At 40.1% G+C, this 19,850-nt stretch overlaps 1 protein-coding gene across 1 annotated transcript in view; it reads left to right on the top strand.

Annotated features, from left to right (window-relative positions):
- The first annotated feature begins 3,122 nt into the window (after positions 1-3,122).
- Positions 3,123-19,850, top strand: part of mtnr1bb (melatonin receptor 1Bb) — a 35,062-nt gene continuing 18,334 nt past the window's right edge. The window contains exon 1 of the mRNA XM_029448620.1: positions 3,123-4,111. Within this exon, the coding sequence (XP_029304480.1) occupies positions 3,904-4,111 (208 nt within the window). The 5' untranslated portion in view covers positions 3,123-3,903. The remainder of the gene's footprint in view (positions 4,112-19,850) is intronic.

Raw genomic sequence — 19,850 nt, 5'->3', positions numbered from 1 at the left:
GTCTGCGCAGAAGAAGCTGTGTGTACCAGCCCTGTTCCATTCCCCCCCCCCCTCCCTGTGCTGTTGTAACAGATTATTACTAAGGCAATCCTCTGGCATATGCCCGCAAAACGGCAGCGTGTGAGAAAGGGAAGTTAAAAGCTCTGCAGCATACTTCATGTCCTTTATTGGATTTTCTTGTGTGATGAATGTGCATAAATGTCATTGGATTATGCCGCATGACTCTACTGAACATTATCACATTAACATGACATTAAAAGAAAAATTATCTAAAATTTTCTTTCAATGGAAGGATTTTATTTTTCTCTTGGCCACTTTCTGCAAACTACATAAAGAGCACAGCAAACGTTGAATCCCATTATCAGGGATGTGTTTCTTTCTTGAGCTCTGATGTGCTGATTTGTGAGTGCCTTTCAGTATTACGCTGTTGGACTTTATTACCGTTTTATTACTCCCCAGTTTGTTCTGATCTTGTAAAGAAATACTGCCTTAAACAAAGGTGAGGAAGAATGATTGATCAAAAAATGCTGCTGAGATATTTGACTGCATCACGGGCCTCAGAGCTCAGCTTGTTATCTGCTTTAGCTACGAGGAATTGGTACGCTGTCACCCTCGAGATTGCTGAGATCTGAATTTGGTAAGCAGGAGATCTGTTCTATATTGTGCTTTGATCATCAGGGGTTTTTTTTTATTCTCACCCGCAGAATAAGCATTTAGATTTGCTGAAGTAGCAACAACTATAAGATTTTTACAAGGTCCTTGTTGAACTGTGCAAGTGTGAAATGCCTGTGCTAATAAACTTTACAGTCCATCTAAATACTCAAAATAACAATCATAAGGCTGTGCGACAAACACACCAATAAAGGCAACTGGAGAGCACAAACCTCCGCCAAAAACAATTATTGCTGTTACACCCGAAGACACTATAACACTAACATTTCAAGTTAAAAAGTATTTGCTCGACACTGCAGACGTACTGCAGGATTGGATAAAAAGCGTCTACCTGTGAACTTTGAACCTGTGGGAGTCTCGTTGTTGCTATAAAAATATAATCTAATGGAAGGAATTCCAAATCCAAATAGCAAAATCTCCTTAAACATTCATTAGTTTACGTCCTTTTTTTCCACCAAATTCCATGTAGTATTTTTGAGATTGTGCACCAAATTCTCAAATTATGATACATATTTTCTGCAGTTAGACATATTGAGTGTTTATCATTAAGAAAGGTTTCCCATGTTCAAATAAGCCATCTGCCAAAGTTGGTCATCTACAGATATAAATGTTGTGACGCTGTTAAAAAGGAATATCAAAATCAAACAATTGATCAAATCTGAAATTATAAATAGCAAGAAGTTGATAATAAACATATTTTGATCAACTGGCCAACACTTTGCAACTTTTAAATATTATAAAGATAATCAGAAGGTGACACACACACACACACACACACACACACACTGGTGCTTTGAGCTAATGTCAGTCATTGAGCTTCTTCCTCTGAGGGTCGACCGACCAACATATCAACATTGCCACCCGTTGAGCCAGTAGCATGCTTACATATTAAACGTTGTACCCATTAGTACACTCCAAGCACAACGTTAGCAAATAGAACAATTTTATTCAACTCATGTAATACACAACAAATCGTTGGGGGCGTTATTTTTCCGGTGATTAATTAATCGAAATGAACGCATTAATTCGACAGCCCTAATCCCTACTGAAGGCTTACTCTCCACACTTATTTCAAAAGACAAAATAATATTTACCTACAGTGTGATATTTCCAGGATAGTTTTCCTTTGTTTTCTTTACAACCTATTCTGCATACATTTGTTTTGGTGGCACCATCTGGTCATTTCAACGAAACTCTCTGCGGAACAATGGCTCAGAGAATTAGCCAACAAAAAACGAATCAATTTAACTGAAATGTAGAGTACAGCACAAAGAGCATAAGGGGAAGCCACCATACTGTGTCTTGTAGAGGACAGTGTTGATGTGCAGTTGTTGTTGCCAGTTTGTCCGAACATCATTCATCCACTTCCCCCAATTCCTGCTTTTATACCCACAATCATATGCTTCACTGCCATGAGTGAATGCTTAAGATTATTGAAGGTTCTTTCCGAGCGGGCAAACACAGTAATCACATTGGTTATAGATACAGAAGTCTTTGACGCATGTCCACCATACTCATAGCACAGCATTATCAGGGCTTTGCAGTTTTCATTTTGCAGATTTATGATTTGTACATCAATGCCATTGGTTTTCTTTATTCGTAATAGTGTGGCAGTGTTCAGCCCTAACTCTGCAACTGAGTTTGTCTCCGTATTATATATATGTGTGTGTGTTTGTGTGTGTGTGTGTGTGTGCCAATCTGGCTAACCTCACAGCCAGTAGCCTGGTCATCACATCACCCTGCTTTGAAGCTGCCACTGGTCTGCTCTAATATGCTCCTGCTGCTGTGCCTGAGGGCATTCGCTGCAGCCATTTGCCCAGCAGTGAAGAGCTAAACAAGCGAAAGGCACTTGGCCTCAATGTGTCACCACCGGCACTGACAGTATCGATGACATATGAAACCACTGGATCAGATGGAGAGTTCGACTGCACTGTTACCAACAGCTACCCACATTAAGGATGAATGGGATTAGGCTGCCACCTCCACTTGCTCTGACTGCATGGTGCAAAGTGTATCATATAGCTCCAGCTGTTTTTCATGATCATTTTCATATGGTGTTTCTTGTGGTCATTAAAAAACAGTTAATGCATTAACACAGGTTTTAATAAACCCACTAAAGCACAAATTGTACTAATATATATATATATATATATATATATATATATATATATATATATATAACTTTACATTAAGACCTGTAGTGATGCCTGCAATTAGTGTACTTTCAAAATTCTAATCATGAAAATTCTAAATATCAAAATACTAAGCATGCTGATTGGACTTCCAGTGCATACCCACCACTGTGTGTACACTTACAGCAACTCCGAGCATTGTGCCGAGATCAAAGACTGATTCTGGGAAGTCACTCTGGGAATCGGCAGGGGGAAATGAGGGGAATCTTTGTTTGCACGCACGCCTCGGTATGGTAGTGGGAGATGGCGCGACGAAATGAAAGGACAGTAAGAGGGGAGAGAAAGGGAGAGACACATAAAGCCAGGTCAGAGGTAACAATGATGTTGTTGGAATCGTGTCTCTCTCCGTCCTCACTCTGTGGATTTCTCCACATCCTGCTGTGTGCCCATCTGAGGGCATATCTGTGATATTTACCACAGTGCCTCTTCGCCACACACAGCGCCGGCTGCGTCGTAGTTCAGCGCATGGCAAGGACATCACAAATGGTAAGAGAAGACAATTCATTCCTCCGTTAGTGCAGAGAATAGCAAATTAAATCACAAGGACTCCTGAGGCGGTACAATGGTTTGACATTTTTGAAAGGATTCTTCTTACGTGGGCGCATGGATGGGAGTCGGAGATGCCAAGATGCAAGCCAGAGGCACTTGAGGAGGATGAAGACTTGAATATGAGTTGACTGGACCTTCTTTTATGAAATATTATCCAAACGACAAATAAGTTACATTTGCTCACCAGGGAGGAGGTGTGGCGCCGTCGCGTGTCCGATCAGCTTTTGGTGGCACGTGGATGGATGTATTTTGTGTGAAGAAAAACAAAGCGAAGAGTTGATGTAACAATATATATATAGGACACACATGAACACCACATGATATCAAGTAACTCATATCGCCTAAGTATCAGACTTGACGTGCGCTCTGGAACTCGGGGAGGCATCCAGGTGCGCTCCATGTTTCGTTTGGGACACACCGGTACCGGCGGTACCTACGGGACATAAAGCACAGTTGGGACTTGACAGCAGCGTTGGGCTGTGGGCCAGTGATGCCGGACACATTCACAATCATAAAGAACCGGACAGAGCCACGGCTGGGGCAGCTAGAGCGCACACTGGCCACGGACGGGAACGCCCGCCCTGCATGGGTCATAGCAATCCTGGCCAGCGTTTTGATCTTCACCACGGTGGTAGACGTGCTGGGGAATCTGCTGGTGATCATCTCGGTGTTCAGGAACCGCAAACTGAGGAACTCGGGTAAGATATTTCGTCCTTTGCAATGGTGTTGTATAATTACAAACGTGAATGGTGATTAGAGATCACAACCACTAGTAATAACTCATATTTTGATAGAAAAGTCGTATTGCACTTTCGCCTATTGTCGAACTTGTATTAGTGTTGTAGTATGAATTTGCATTATATTGCATGCCTGTCTGTGAAATTCTGTAGTGAATTCTGGGTAGAGTGTATTTGTTTCCCCTGCACTTTTGCCCACATACCTTCGAGCGCACTTTGCCCAAAAATATCACTGTCATCAATAAATCCAGTGACAAAAACTATCCCAAAGTAAATTTGTGCATTTTATATAACTATAAAAAAAATCACACATTTAGCTGAACTAACACTACATAATCTGTAGTTTCAACTAAATACCTCCTTTTGGATTAGGGTGTCAACCTTCATCTGTCAGTGAGCTTGCAACTTTAATGCAAAGGCTTCCAGTTAATAACATTATCCAGAGCACTATTTGTATCAAGCTGAAGGACAGGATACATAGCTGCTGATAGACACGACGATAATTACATTACATTACAGGTCATTCAGCGGACACTCTTATCCAGAGCAATTTACAGTGAACCAAGTACAGGGACAGTCTCCCTGGAGCAACTCAGGGTTAAGTACCTTGCTCAGGGGTACAATGCACTGATAATGCACTGGTATTGAACTCACAACCTTCTGGTGTATTTGGAAGCCGTACAACTTGACCACTAGGCCACCATCTTCCTATATCTGTTAGGGATTTAACCTGTACATTCCCAGTTCATATATAATGCGTTGAAGACTCACTGATGGCCAATATCGTCACAACTTTACATGACACTATAGTGATTTGATTGATATCCTGCAGCTTGGTGTCTCTCTCTCTTTTGCTCTTTACCAGTAACGTTCAAAGCTAGTCTGACTCACGCTTGCTGTGTAAGAGCAGGTTAATAAACCCAGGTGGGTCCTCTGGAAAAGCTGATCATACTAGTGTTTATGAACCTATTCTGATGTCAATGTGTGAAATTACCCAGGAGGCCTACAGTGAAACATAATGTCAAATTATAAAGCAGGCAAGTACTCTTTCACTGAATGCACCCTTGAGGTTTTAATTAAACTCATTTCTGATGATAATGAACCCCTTTAAAGAATTTTCCTGAATCATGCAGTTGTTATGTTGTTGGTGTTTCTTGTTACCGTCTAATTTTTCCCTCTTCAATAATAATCATAATTTAATATGTGTCTCACGCTAATGGCAGATTGTTTTTGTTTTTTGAAGTGCTTAAGAATAAATGTGATACTCAAAAAACTGGTCAATTTGGAAATATGCAGTGAAGTCTGCTACACTGCTGACCAGCTATTTTGTGCTAAATTGGACAGCAATTTGTGCAGGGAATTTGCATTTTTTTGCAGAGGCAGTAGGATGCAACGAGGAATCTTTCTTCACTATTAGTCGAAGGGTAAAATACCCTGAGGACCAACCAAAACAACTACTTTTATTAATTTAAAGATATTACCTCTTGTGTATTTGTTCACATATATTTCTTTTATTTCTTTCTTTTTCAGATAGATTTTTCACAGGATCAATTGAATGCATCATTGTCTTCAGAGAAAGACTCCCACATTATAGACTCTAGCATGGATTTCTTTTTTTATTAAGGTTTAGGCAAGGTTCAAGCTTATTCATAGCTCTGAATCTCCTTGAACCAAGGCTATTTATTTTTTGAAACTCTTAAGAAGTGTAACTCAAGAAATTCTCAAGACACACATTTGTAAATCGGGAGCAATATGTCAAGTGCGATTTCATTTGTGTATAGCTTAAATCCTTTAAATCATCATCTTATTGAATTTCATGAATGCCATGCATTTCTACATTTTCTTCACAAAATGTACATTGTAGCACCATGCCCTTCACCTCAAGTTACCATTCACCATCATAAAACACACCATAATATTAAGCAATAACTTTAGAATTGGTTTAGTATCTGTTAAAAAACATGCTTTTCACAAAAATATAAAGAATTAAAAAAATACTTAATTATCTTTTGGCTCATTTCCTCCGTGGTATACAAGATTACAGTTTTTCTAAACCGCTTTGGCTCATTTATAACATTTTTAAACTGTAAGTGCCATTTTTACAACTGTTTCATGGGACATCACAACTCTATTGCATATCTGAAAAAGGTAGCAACTCACCCACACATTTAAGTCGTGCTTCAAAACCTAGTTATTGTGTCCATAAATTGGACAAAGACATTAAAATGAAGGTTGTTTTGTCATCGTGTGAGCCGTACTGGTTGAAGTGTTTTTTAACCATTGCGGTCAACAGTAGCTGAATGCTATTGTGTATCGTGCTGAGATTTTTAGATTCCCATTTAAGAGTTTTCTGGCACATTTTGTATGTATACTGTAAATGTATTTGTGTAGCAATGTGTTACATGACAGATCTATCATCTTAAGTCACAGAACAGAAATTCTGCGACTTAAATTAACATTAAAAAACCCAATAACAATGAAAAAGCCTGGAGTAGTTCAGTAAAAAACACATTTGACCTCTTTAATGTATGTAACTACAAGTTCTCATCTTGTTGGTGGACATCCTGTCACTCATGTTTGTCTGGCCAGACATCACATTATTCCATATCATAGACATTTATGGAATATACACGTAGGTCTGAGACGTCTTTCATTAAATGGATCATTTTGCCTGTGATGGTTCAAACAATGAGTTGTGAAGAGTTTGACAACTTCACTGAGATCAACTCATCAGTTTTGATCGGCAACCTATGTTGAAGTTAATTGGAAAATTGTACTTGTACTGTGCAGAAACATTTAGTTTTATATTGAGTAACATAATTTAATACCTCGGAGCACCACCCATCTGAGGACAGATTGATCGGCATAATTAATGTAGTCTCATAATTTGAAGCATGCTGCTGGGACCGGATATTTCATCCACACACAAATCACAGGATCAACTTGTTTATAAATGAAATGTTTATTAACCTAATAACTACAAAACTAAACTAATAAAACAGAAAGGTAAATGATTAATAAATTATGAATAACTGAGTTCAATGAAGGCAACGATGAACAATTAATGAATGAAAGCGGACCACATGTGACCTGGTAGAATCAGTGACTGATATTTTTGTTTGGTGTTTAGCCATCAAATAGAATTTTAATAGATTCAAGCACCGTTCAACAGTTGAGAGTTTAAAAAGCAATCACATATTAATTTATCATTTTAGGGAGATCTTTGTTTTGGTCTTAAGCTAATCAATGCTTCTTTATTTCCTAATTTCTTCTTAGTTATAGCGTCGAGCATCTAACCATTAAACTAATTTGGAGCGATCTTCTCCATCTCTCTCTCTCTCTCTCCGTCAGCATGTCGCTGGGTCATTTCACCCTCCCCCTTTGTCTGGGGGTTGTTGTGGCAACCTTAGCAGGCCTCATTCGATTTGGAGTGTATTTTCTCAAAGTCTCTTTCTTTCAAGAGTTTCCGATGCCAGCCTTCAGCACCTTCGTGTGGAAGGGATTCAACATCTCTATTGGCGGCCTCTCAGGCAGCTCAGGAATGCAGCAGTTCCTAAGAACCAGAGGCAGGCGAGGAGAAGCGGGCAGAAGAAGAGTGAGATCTGCGGCTTTGCTTGTAGTCTTACAGACTTCTCGGGCTATCTTGGGTGCAGAACGGTACCAAACACTTGATATAAACTGAATAAAACCTGATCAATTGAATTAAAAACGAGTCAAGCGATTACACAACAAAATAATTGCCAACCTGTGTTCCCATGGCAAACACTTTTACATATGTGCATACGTATATATACGTCTATATATGCGCATATGTATACTTTTATGCAAAGGAAATAAGTGAAATAACATCAAATCAAAGCAGGTCTGTATGGATGAGCTTCAGGGGTCCTCACATGTGGAGAAGAGGAGAAAGTAGAGAGAGTTGACACCTTGACAAACCTTAATTACCTTCATCTAATTCATCAAGTTAAAGCACAACATGTTAGCTCAGCATAATTGATCAATTAAAGTACATTTTATTTTGCATTCAACATCAGTTTTCTTGTTTCAGGTCTGTCTGTGTGTGTCTGCTGTGTGATGGCCATAAAAGGGGGTTTGTAGCTTAACATTGCTTCACTCTCTGCTGGTTTGTCCTATTACATAAATCAGAAGATTATGTAATAATGTAGAATATATAAAATATACAGTAACTAAGGCCACCGTTTAAAGGTGTGTGGACTTCTTCAGTACCCAATTATCCAGTGCCCAATTGCAAGAACACAGCAGCTTTCAAATTACTCTAACAAACACAATTTAAAAATCACTTACATTTCCAAGTACAGCCCTATGTATTGAAAATGTCACTGAGCTGCGTTGTTCACCTAAACCATACCCATTACTCAAAACCAGTGTCAGTGTGTGGGCTTCATCAGGAGCGAATTGAAGACAATAGCTTTCCCATTACTAAAACAAACAAGAAAATCCTCGCTTATCAAACAAAAGTCTTCCCACTTCTTGAGTGAATACCACAGAGATTATGTCTGAATAAAAAGAGAGTTGTGTTGTTGTAAGCATGGGCCTTTGTTTAACTTCTTTATCTCTCATGCTCTTCATTTTTATAACTACATTATGTGTATACAACCTTTCAAATACAAGACATGCAGCCTGGGAGAACACTAATCAAAAATACTATAGCGAGTGCATACGGCCACGTGGCCCCGGGCAGATTCTAACAAGGGCTGTGGGAGTTTTTATCCCACGTAAATCTCGCACAGTACACACAATGGTATTCAATAAAGATCTGGATAAGATTGTGTTCTGCAATGTCATCACGTTTACCCTTTGGCAAAAATCTGAGCACAGCGCTTGATTAGAGTGCCACTTGTGCTTTCAAGAGGCAGCACTTGTTTTTTGAATCCTAGAGAAAAGGGTGATCATTTTGATTTGTTGCTCGATTAGGATCACGACACCAGCAAAGGGCAGATCAGTAAATCTTACATGGCAGGGCACACAGTACACCTGTCAATTGCCTCAACAGCAACACCTGACATATCTCCGGTTTACAGCTTAATTTAAAAAAATCCCCCGTTTCTACTCAATATATTATTGGATGTGATGGGTTATCCTTTCTTTATCCATTTCAAGGTTTTCTATAGCCTACTTCTGTAGAAAGAGTGCTATTAAAAAAGACATTGTTGTGGGGGTTTTGCCACTCACATGGTGCAACGCTGCCTTAAAGCTGATCTCTCTCAACTCAAACAGCCCACTCAGCAGTTGAGAAACCACGCTGAACCCACAGTCATGAACTCAAAGAACAGCTACTGCAGATTTAAACAACCCACTCAACAATTTGGATGGGAAAAGACCTGATTTAAGAACAGCACATAAACAGTCACAGCAGGAGCGGCGTATATCATATGATTACCCGCTGCAGTTGTCCTGGCTTTGCATAAGTCTCTGCTATGGCGGAGTGAACAAAATAAAGTGACCGCTGAGTGTTGGACCACAAGATTGTTTTATATGCTAGGTTGGTGAGTGATGACTAACTCTGTGTCATTCTCACCTACCCTTAAAAGTGATGAATGCATACTGTAGTAAATATCATAGTGCAGACTCATTATTTTACGATTGCGCATTATCTTTCTGCACTCTCACATTTTTCCTCTTTTGTCATTTCAAAAACCTCAATGCTTAATTGAAAAGGTTATCTGTATCATCCACAGACACACTCTATTAGAGGCATTTGTCCCCTGAAATGTGTCTTTTTAAAAAGAAGAAGCTTTGACTCACACACGAGCACCCGCACGTACAGATGTGTGTCTGCATGTAAAAGCACAAAGCATATTCAGATAAATGCAGTACAGTAAGTCTACACATCTTATTGTGACGTCTTGTATTATTTGTTTGTGCGAGTGTGTGATAGGTGACTTGTACAATTGTGTGGGGCAGAGGTTTTTGTCCCCTGAGATTTGTCTTTGAAGGAGCGTAGGTGTTGCAAACCTTCAAAGAGCGTTAGATAGGATCATACATTACAGAGACTTTATTTACAACACATCTCTCCACATTTCTTTCATTCCCTCTCCAGCTACTTTTCTCTAAAGCTCTCTGCATGTACAAAAACAATGATTAAAATAGTCCTTAGTTAAGAATGAGGCTTGAGGGGGAGAAAAAAACACTCTTTACCCACATCCAGTCGCTCTCAGTCCGCCTCTATCCATGGTGCTGAAACACTGCAAACCTGAGGCATCTCTTAATCTACTTTCTGTGCTTGTGTTCTTTTGAACTTGTGAAGCATCACCACTTACAGTCCAACTACTGTTCCAATTACATATCTGCATTTAGCCAAGTACTGTCCAAAGTGTTTAATTGAGTTGATGATGTGAACTTTGTTGATGGCAATTTAGTTTGTGTTAGACTGTAATGTTGTACGGCAGCTTTTGTGCATTTTTGAGTCATTATAATATACACGAGAAAGAACACAGGAAGTGTGGTGGATGTACATTAGAGTGAAGATAACTTTTGGCTGCATCTCACAATCCAACATGCATCCAAAAAAGCTTTTTGTTGTTGTTTTGTTTCCCCCAAAGAGCCTGTTAGTGAAGTTTTGACTTGAGGTATTTTGTCAAAGAACAGTTGCACTGTTGCGTGGAAGTGAAGCCTAATCACTAGAGCCCAGCTGAACTGGAATGGTAGCAAGAACACTGCTGCTCCAAGTGCATATTGAGCCTACTGTGCCCTCCCCTTCTGAAAAGCTGGACTCTCATGTTAAACTTGGCAAGTTCAAACTCACAAGGACACAAATCCAAACGTAAGACACTCTGTATGGAAAAAGACATCCAGACTCTCTCCATTGCACTGAAACATTCAAACCCAGTCTTCTTGGATCTTTCTGTGTCTCCCAAAGGTCCTCTGTGACATCTACTGCTAAAACTAATACTACCACTGTACAGTCTTATCTGTAGTTAAATTATCTGTTTTCACAGTGATTTAAATATGAAGAAGTGAGTAAACTACAAAGACAAATTCGGGCCAGGGGCGTAAAGTTTGCAGCATCGTTGCTCGGACCACAACCATAGTCGACTCGACCTTCATTAAGATTTCAACTATACATCCGTAAAGTTTCATGACTGCATCTTACAGTACTCAAAACAGCTGCAGTGGTAGTTTCCCTGATGACACACACACACACACACAAACACACACACACACACAGAGACTCACAAGGTGAAAACAATACTAGCATTACTGTCACAGCTGAGAGAGAGAGAGAGAGAGAGAGAGAGAGAGAGAGAGAGAGAGAGAGAGAGAGAGAGAGAGAGAGAGAGAGAGAGCAAACAAACAAACATTGACATTTGTATGTCGTTGTATGTATTTCTACTTGTGAGGAGCAACTCTTGAAACCCCAGGCACTTCTGATGGTTTGAGACAGCTGGTCCTGACTGATGAAGAAGAGCTGCTTTGTTTCCCGGTTAAGATGAGGGACTTTGTTACAGATGAGTTTAGAGTCAGTGTAGGTGTATACTTGTCTGATGTACTGTAAGTGTTAGCCCTTAATGCATGAGTACAAGTCAATACATTTTTGTGTGAGAAAAGTTGGACACATATGTGTGGATTTGTTAACGGACAACTTCGGCTTTTTAGATTATTGGACAGTTCCTAAATCCACATTTCACATCTTTACATTCTTGGCATACCATGGCGCTGACACATTAATCCAGAGTTTCCTCCACTGAATGGAGTTTGGAGGATTTCTGTGTCTTGCTCAGAGACATTTTGACAGGGCATGCGACAGACTAAAGCACAGGATCTCTCTTAACACTAACACCAACCCTGTCCATGCTGTTGTGGAGATGCTGATTTAAGCAATTGGCTGTGTTCCAATTCCCTTTTACACGAATACTGTTCTTTTTGCAATCGTTTCTTGCTGTTGCTTTTGGCTTAATGATGCCGATATAACAGATTACATTCGCTTTTAATATATAAATGGTTAAAAGTGAGACTTTTTTCACTTTAATTGTAATTACATTGAAGATGTATTCCTCTGAAGTAGATGGAGGAAAAGGTAGAGCGTAGAGTAGAGCGGCATCATAAAGTATCTGGGTAATGCTGTTTGTAAACAAGATTTCTCTTCCAGTTCATTGTTTATTTCGCCTCCCTGAGCAATCATCCATTTGCAGTTATGTGAGTCTTTGACTGCTACATACAATAATGATACAAGAAGCCAAACAGAAAACCATCAAAACCACATCAATTATGCTTTAGGAACGGATACACAGATAAAACAAGTTGTGAGACAGGCTACATAAAGTATAGAGTAAGAAGTTCCTTTTTTGTGTGTGATACTTGCTACACTAGTATATTTTTATTCCTGCAATATGTTGGCTAGTTAAATATAAAAAAAAGTTCATGGATTTAATATTCCACTCATTACTTTTAAAAGATAGTTTTGCCCTTCATATATGAAGGGGGATTTTCTGTATGAGTCGGTAGAAACGCTCAGATCCTTGGCTTTTTTTGGGTTCTACTGTAGTATATGCTCCTGACAACGCTTTTTTTTTTGTGCCATGGGTGCACTTTGGTGTTTGATTTTAATTCATTAAAATCAAAACAGGAGATCAGACAGCTGAACTGGTTGTCAGATTGATGAGATTTTATTTTAATGCTGAGGAGTTTTCTCAGCTTTCTGCTGCACAGTTAAAAAACCCCCAGCTGAAGGCAGGCTCGTAGCCTCCACCGAACGACCCTCTTGGAACCTTTGTATGTGCGTAACAGAGGAGATGGAGAAAAGGAGGTAGAGACACGGAGAGATCACAGAGCAGGCGAAATGGATATAGAGGAGTGCTAAGCTGTAGCTCAAAAAGAAAAGGGGGAGAGATTAGACACAGGCGCTCTGTTGCTGGTTTGATTTGAAATAATCCATTTACTTGGTATTGAATAATTTGGAATCACGCATGAAAATTGCATTTGACATCCCATTATACGTCCCATTGTGACAAATATTAGACACTTGGTCTAGTTTCCTCCTGTAGTTTTGTGTAGAATCCATAGGGGAGCTGATTTCCCACTGATCTATTATGCATGGGAGGAGAGTCTCTGCTGGGCTTTGGGGGATTTTCTGTATGTGTTGAGGCTTTTTCCATATAATTCTTTCATCATCTTGTTTTACTGTTTTTTGTCTTACTCAGTGTGTATTTAGGCAGACGTGAAGGTTGGGTATGACTGCTGGGGATGTTTTCAGCAGCTTTAAGTGCTTTGGGAGTCTACTTCTGCCTGAGCTGTGCCCAGACACTGTCCTGTATATTTTGGGTGAAGCATGACTTCTGTAATTCCCTTGAATACAGACAGCTGGATAAAGGAAGCAGGAGGGGCTGAGACCAGCGAGATGGAGAGGAGTAAGGAAAGACAGAGAGAGTGAATAGAAGGCTTTGGAAACAGCTCAAAAACAAAAAAAAACAAAAAATGACAAGTACATAGGCTATAAAATGAGAAAAGACAGCCCAACTTTTAGATAGGAGAGGAAAATGACTGAAATTCTTCGCCTATGAAATGTAGGAGAGTGATGCTGTTTTATAAAGGGAAGAGGCACAGCCGAGACAATGCAAGAACTACTGTCATGTGTCATCACGATCACCCAGTTGTTATCAGTACTCTAGTGCTGAGATGGGGGATGACTCAATAGCACAAGTTTGCACATACGCGTGCACACACACACACACACACACACACACACACACACACACACACACACACACACACACACACACACACAGCAACTGACAGGACAATTTTCTTTAAGCTCAATAACCATGAACATGATAGATTCACCAATTCAATGTGCAAAGCGACTGATCAGTAATTTCCTTCCTTTATTCTTTATCAAATCCCATAATGCCTGCTGTATCTCCCCGTATCCATAATACATGTGTTGTGATAATTTTGAAGTGCAGTATGAAACACTTTCTCAAAACCCTCAGGCAGCAGTGGGTGAAGAGGTGGAAGAAGCAGGGGATTTTCTGCAAGAGAAGGAGGAGAAAGAGAATGAAATGAGGAGGGAGGTGAAATAGGAAAGACGTGAGAAATTAAGGGCAATCCAGAATGAAAAATGAGAATAGGATATGGGAGGGAGGGAGGGAGGGAGAAAGGGAGTTGTCACAGGGATGTGCAGAACTGCAAACGACTCTGCAAATAAGACATAAAAACAGAATGTTTGTTTCACAAAGATGCAGTGAGAGCCAGCTGGATGGAAGCTACTTCCTAATCTACTGTTGGATGCAATCGTACAGAGATGTAGATTAAGACTGTAAACAAAGGTGAAGTGGCCACATGTCAACAGTGTGATACTAGTTGTAAATGTATTTGATGTATTCCAGTATTTATGTTCAGATTGAACTGCGATGGGAATTTTTTGGTAGAAACTTTACAAGGATGACGCTTTAACTGAAAACTGATATTATCATAGAGCCGGAGAAATCATAGCGAAATGCACAACAAAAAGTTATAATTTGCAGCCAACTGTATCAGCAGGAGATTTGAGAGCTGCACTTTGACGTGTTACGCCCTTTATACATCCTTCAAATGTTGTGTTGTGTCATCGGTATTTATGTCACAGAATACTTTGCTTCAAAGAAAAGTTCAAAGATGAAAAGCGTTTAGTTTTCATTCAATTAGTTTTCTATTCGGTAAACCTTGAAGTCATGTGAAATACAGTAGAGCAGTTCAGATTAATCTCATTAGAGTTGGGCATATCAGTTTCTTTCCATAAAGAAAAACATTGATTAAAGAAATATGTGAAAAGCGACCATCTGTTTCTGATTGATTTGATATTCCTGAATGTAATACTTAATCAAATCTCATTGATTTCAACTCATGCATGGTGTAGTCTTTCAAACTCAGGTTGAAGATGCTCGAGGCTCCAGAGTCAAAATGGACTATTTTCTACATAAATTGATTTTTCTCTTACCTTTTACCTATTGAAAGTTTTTATTGAAAGTTTTTTAATGTTTATTTTTGCAGTTGAATGTGTTCAGAAGCCTGAGTGAATTAGACACGGATACATTTCCATTAAAAAACAAGTTCAACTATTATAAAAAGGCTCATTCGACTGCTCGCAGGACCTATTCACAAAAACTCCCATACAGGCTGGAGTTAACTCAGCAGAAGGGGTATTTGTGAGTAAACCCAGACGTAAAAAGCAATAAGAAAGTCGCCTCTCCCTCCTGGGGGGCTACATGTCCTTTGGTTTCTGTTTGTCTGTTTAACAACTCCCAATCCGAGCATGTTTACGGCCCTGTATAACTTGAACACTCAAATGCTGTGCATCCAAAATGCCAATTTTTCTGATCAAACACAGAATGCCTGGAGAAATTTAAACCCTTCGAAGGCTGAAGTTATTTGACTGGACGTAATTACCTCCACCAAGGAGGTTATGTTTCTGGTTTGGTTTGTTTGTCTGTTTGTCAGCAGGAAAAACTACCGGGACTTTTTTTTCATGAAACTTAGTTGAATGGTGGATCCGAATCCCGCAGAGAATAAACAAATGATTTCTCTTACATCGTGAGATAGGGCATGGCCTTGGGTACTCGCAGGTCTGCGCTTTCCGAGCGCCCTTCTAATTATGACGTGTAAAGACAAGCCAAGTGTTTTACATTCTGCAAGAGATGGTGCTTAAAAGACGGCTTCTGGTGGATTCATAATCAATAATGTAAATAATCACTTCTCCCTTTGTGCAGTGCAGCTTTGATCTAAACTTTTATTTTCTAGATGTTCACAGTAATAATGATGATCTAAGACAGCTTTCTGATGTAATAATCTGCTGTGCTTCACAGCGCAGTGTACACTTCAAAGGTCAATCTCCTTGGCCTGCTGCATTCAGTAGAAACGCTAGTAAACCAAAGCAACGTGTACATTTACAAAATCACAGATATAGTGTATCAAACTCTTAAGAATCTACTGTGTGGAGGGGTAACCTCTTTTCCACAGCACAGTTTGTACTTTGCACCAGCTTCTGTCTTATATTTCCTAACTGGACGTTGAACAATTGCAAATACCTTCTGAGTTTATAGACAGACAGAGATGCATCTGCTGTTAAACCTCACAGCCAGCGTGTGCCACCAGACTGAGCAGGACGGCATATTTAATGTGAAGGAATAGAGGAGAAAACGGACGAGGGCCGGTGTTGTGCATTCTTAATGCTGGGGGGAGGATACGGAGGGTTTGGTTTGCCTCAGGCAAAGCGTCGACAAAGTGCATTTCGAATGTGAATGTCCTGACCCGAGTTCATCTCCAAGGCAAACAAAAGCTTACCTATAGATGACAACTTCTTTGTGATGCACTCAATAGTTGTGGTTTGAGAGACAGCTTGAGCTGGATTAACAGCCTTGCAAAAGATAAATAGTTGGTAGCAATATCTCTATTTCCCTTGTGGACCTCTATTTAGCAAATAGACAGACGTTTTCAGGTCCTGTACTCCTCTCGAGAGGAAACTAACCGCCAGCTAAAAGTGCAGTCACATGTCTTTGAGTAAACAACAGTAGTCTTGCAATATTTAAATAATGCTCACTAGGGGATCATTTTATAGTCTTCTTATGAATAATGTCAACATTACGTTTTACGTATTTAACATGCTTTCAGCCAGCAGTGGATATCGCAAAGAGCTTTACCCACAAGGCCTGTTTGTCGAGTTAGAGAAAGGGAATTGCCAAAGCGACAATAAAATACCAGTATAGACATAGTTAAGAGCTTTTGTCTGATTAAGAAGACACACATTATAAAATCCATATACATATTATGTCACTTTCAGTACCTAAACATTTTTAAAGGCTAACTTCTCTCATCAAACCAATGGTAAGTACAAGTTGGGCCATTAAGAATGTAATTAGTTGTAAGTTAAAGCACTTCACCCTCCTTACCTTAGTTGATTCTTCAAACTAATATCCTCCTCCCAGCACCAAAAGTGAGCCACAGTGCACAAGTCTGCTGTTCTGTTTGAAAACACTTTAAATAAGACCAGAATAAGTCAGCTGCTGTCAGGCACACACACACACACACACACACACACACACACACACACACACACACACACACACACACACACACACACACACACACACACACACACACACTATATGTGGCACCTCTGCGTGTTCAGGGGAGAGGAAGTGTAATCACGCCTGATAGAAAAACAATTTTGTGCCTAGAAATGTGGCACTAAAGCGTTATCGACAGGCCTGAGCATTGTTATTGTGCTGTGTTGATTTTCATGCACTCACACCCGAGGTCAGTCAAGTGCATCACAAATGAGGCATGCATTAAAGATACACATTTAGAGACACTGACAATGGACTGGAAAGCATGACATCAACCACTTAAGGTGCCGACTAAAAATGGGATGCTTGAGGAAGTCGGAGCAGCAAGGAAACAAAATGTGGATATGATTAACAGATTGACTCATTAGTAATGAAACTTTCCGTGACACTTGGTGGAAAACATTACACATTTCAGGACATCCAGCTTCCATCAAAGCTGTTATATTGTCATTATGATTCAGTGGGATGTTTGGAAGAAAAACACAAACCTTTAATCTTTTCAACCTTGTTTTCATGTATTAGTCAAACTAGTGACAGTCGGCCTGAGGCAAAACTGAACTAAATGTGTGCTTGTGGTGCCATAGCAACCAGGGGTTCACAAAGAGCAAGTAAGATAATGAATTTACCATATTCTTCAACAGATATCGTCAGTGTTAATGCTATTATTATTATTTATTCTAAGACTTTCTTGTTGTTTTCTTGCTGCAACTATTACAAAAATGAATTGTCTGTGTGTTAGGGGAATTAAGGGATTGTTTAGCGTCTCTGCACATTTTGCATATTGCAATTGCAAAATGTAATGAAAAAACAGAAAGTCAACTGAGCTTAACTGGCCTTTACATTTGTCTGTGAGTTTCAGAAAACCAAATTATAATAGGGTTTGAATAATTTTTCATTTAGTTTTTCTCTAGCTGGCTTTGTTTATGACCATACAAAACAATGTGGTGTGTGTGTGTGCAGTGCATTGGAATGTGTGTCAAACTCTCTCCATTTAGGACCCCCGGAAATCTGTGCAGGTCCCATTCATAAAACATACAAGTGTACTTTTTTGTGTAACCAGCTGTGTCATCCCAGTTTCCTTACATTTTCAAGTGACATACAGTATTCTGACATCAATGAATGGCAGCAGAACAGCTGACAGGGTTCTGTCTGTCTGTCCCATCTCAGTGCAGAGTACTTCAAAAGTTGATGTTGCCTGAGTCGAAGAGGATTTCTGTGAGTCTTCTGCTAAAGAAATGAATCACAGAGAGGCACATGAAGAAGCATGCAGATGATTTGGATCACAGTTGGATGGCAGCTAGGCTGGCTGGTGAGCGGCCTGCCGGGCCAGCAGCAGCAGCAGCAGCATCACCTTTAGCCAAGTTGATGAGGACTGAACTGCTGGGAACCAACAGGCAGAGCTGACTGGCAGTATTTGCGCTGCTGCAGTTGCCCACTGTTGCCAACTAAAGCTAGAGTAAATTAATAAACTGCTGAGGGTTTCACCAAGACCTGTTATTTTTCATTGGACTATGTTGCTGACACCAGCACAGAGAGAGAGAGAGGTGCCGACATGTGTGGCCACAGGAGGTCGGAAACTTCCCTCAAAGATAAACTGAAAGAATAAAGCAGCACCAAGTGTAACAAACACGAGGCACGCTGATCCAGCGCAGGTTTAGGAAAAGCACTCATCAGTATCAAGGCCTAGATTTTACTATTCTTAACAGCAAATACAACCACATTTGGGCCGGAGGTTCGATCCCCAGCCCCTGCAGTCAGCATGTCAGAGAGTCCTCGGTCAAGGTACTGAATCCCAAATTGACCAGTGTGTGTGTGTGTGTGTGTGTGTGTGTGTGTGTGTGTGTGTGTGTGTGTGTGTGTGTGTGTGTGTGTGTGTGTGTGTGTGTGTGTGTGTGGTTATCCCTACTGACAAGATGATGTGCACCGTGTAAGGTAGCCACTGACTCTGGATGAATGTGTTTAAGTGGGTGGATGCTGACATGTGTTGTAAAGCACTTTGAGTGATTGGTAAAGCGCTATATAAAAGCAGTCCATTTGCCTGCTTCTTTTTATTGGTTATTTGTTCAAGCACCTAAAATAACCTATTATTAAGCTATCCTGACAACCTCTCGCAGTCATATGAGTCATTATAGTTTTCTTTAAGGTCGGCGAAGTAGCCTAATGAGTGGATCAACAAAGCGTGTGTATTTGACTCGGGGATCCCATGTTTATCCCCACAGTTCAATTTGACAACTTGGACGTTATCCATGACCAGCTGGAAAGTGATCCAGTGTAAAGTGTATGTGTGTTTCTGAGAGGATAGTCATATGCAGATGAGAATACGTTTTCACTCTCCCCATTAGCGTTAAATATAATGCAGTCATTTTATCACCAGCTGCTCCTTTCACCTGCCCGGTGAGCCCCAGAGCCCTGCTTTAATCTTTGTCCCTTTGATATAATCACAGCGCAGTCCTCCATCACTGAGGTACGAGCAAAGTGGACATGTTTGAGAGAGCTGCAGATAAACTTAAGCTTCCTGTTTGACTTGTGTGTTGGATGAACTTTCAAACATCAAGTCCTAGAAACTACTAATGTTTGCTCTGATCGATACCACACTTTAACTTCCCTGCAGGCTCTTAACTGCTGGACTTTTCAGA

This window comes from Cottoperca gobio, chromosome 14, assembly GCF_900634415.1.
Source record: "Cottoperca gobio chromosome 14, fCotGob3.1, whole genome shotgun sequence".
Classification (NCBI taxonomy): domain Eukaryota; kingdom Metazoa; phylum Chordata; class Actinopteri; order Perciformes; family Bovichtidae; genus Cottoperca; species Cottoperca gobio.
The sequence above is the reverse complement of the archived record's forward strand: the minus strand, read 5'-3'. Positions and strand labels throughout refer to the sequence as shown.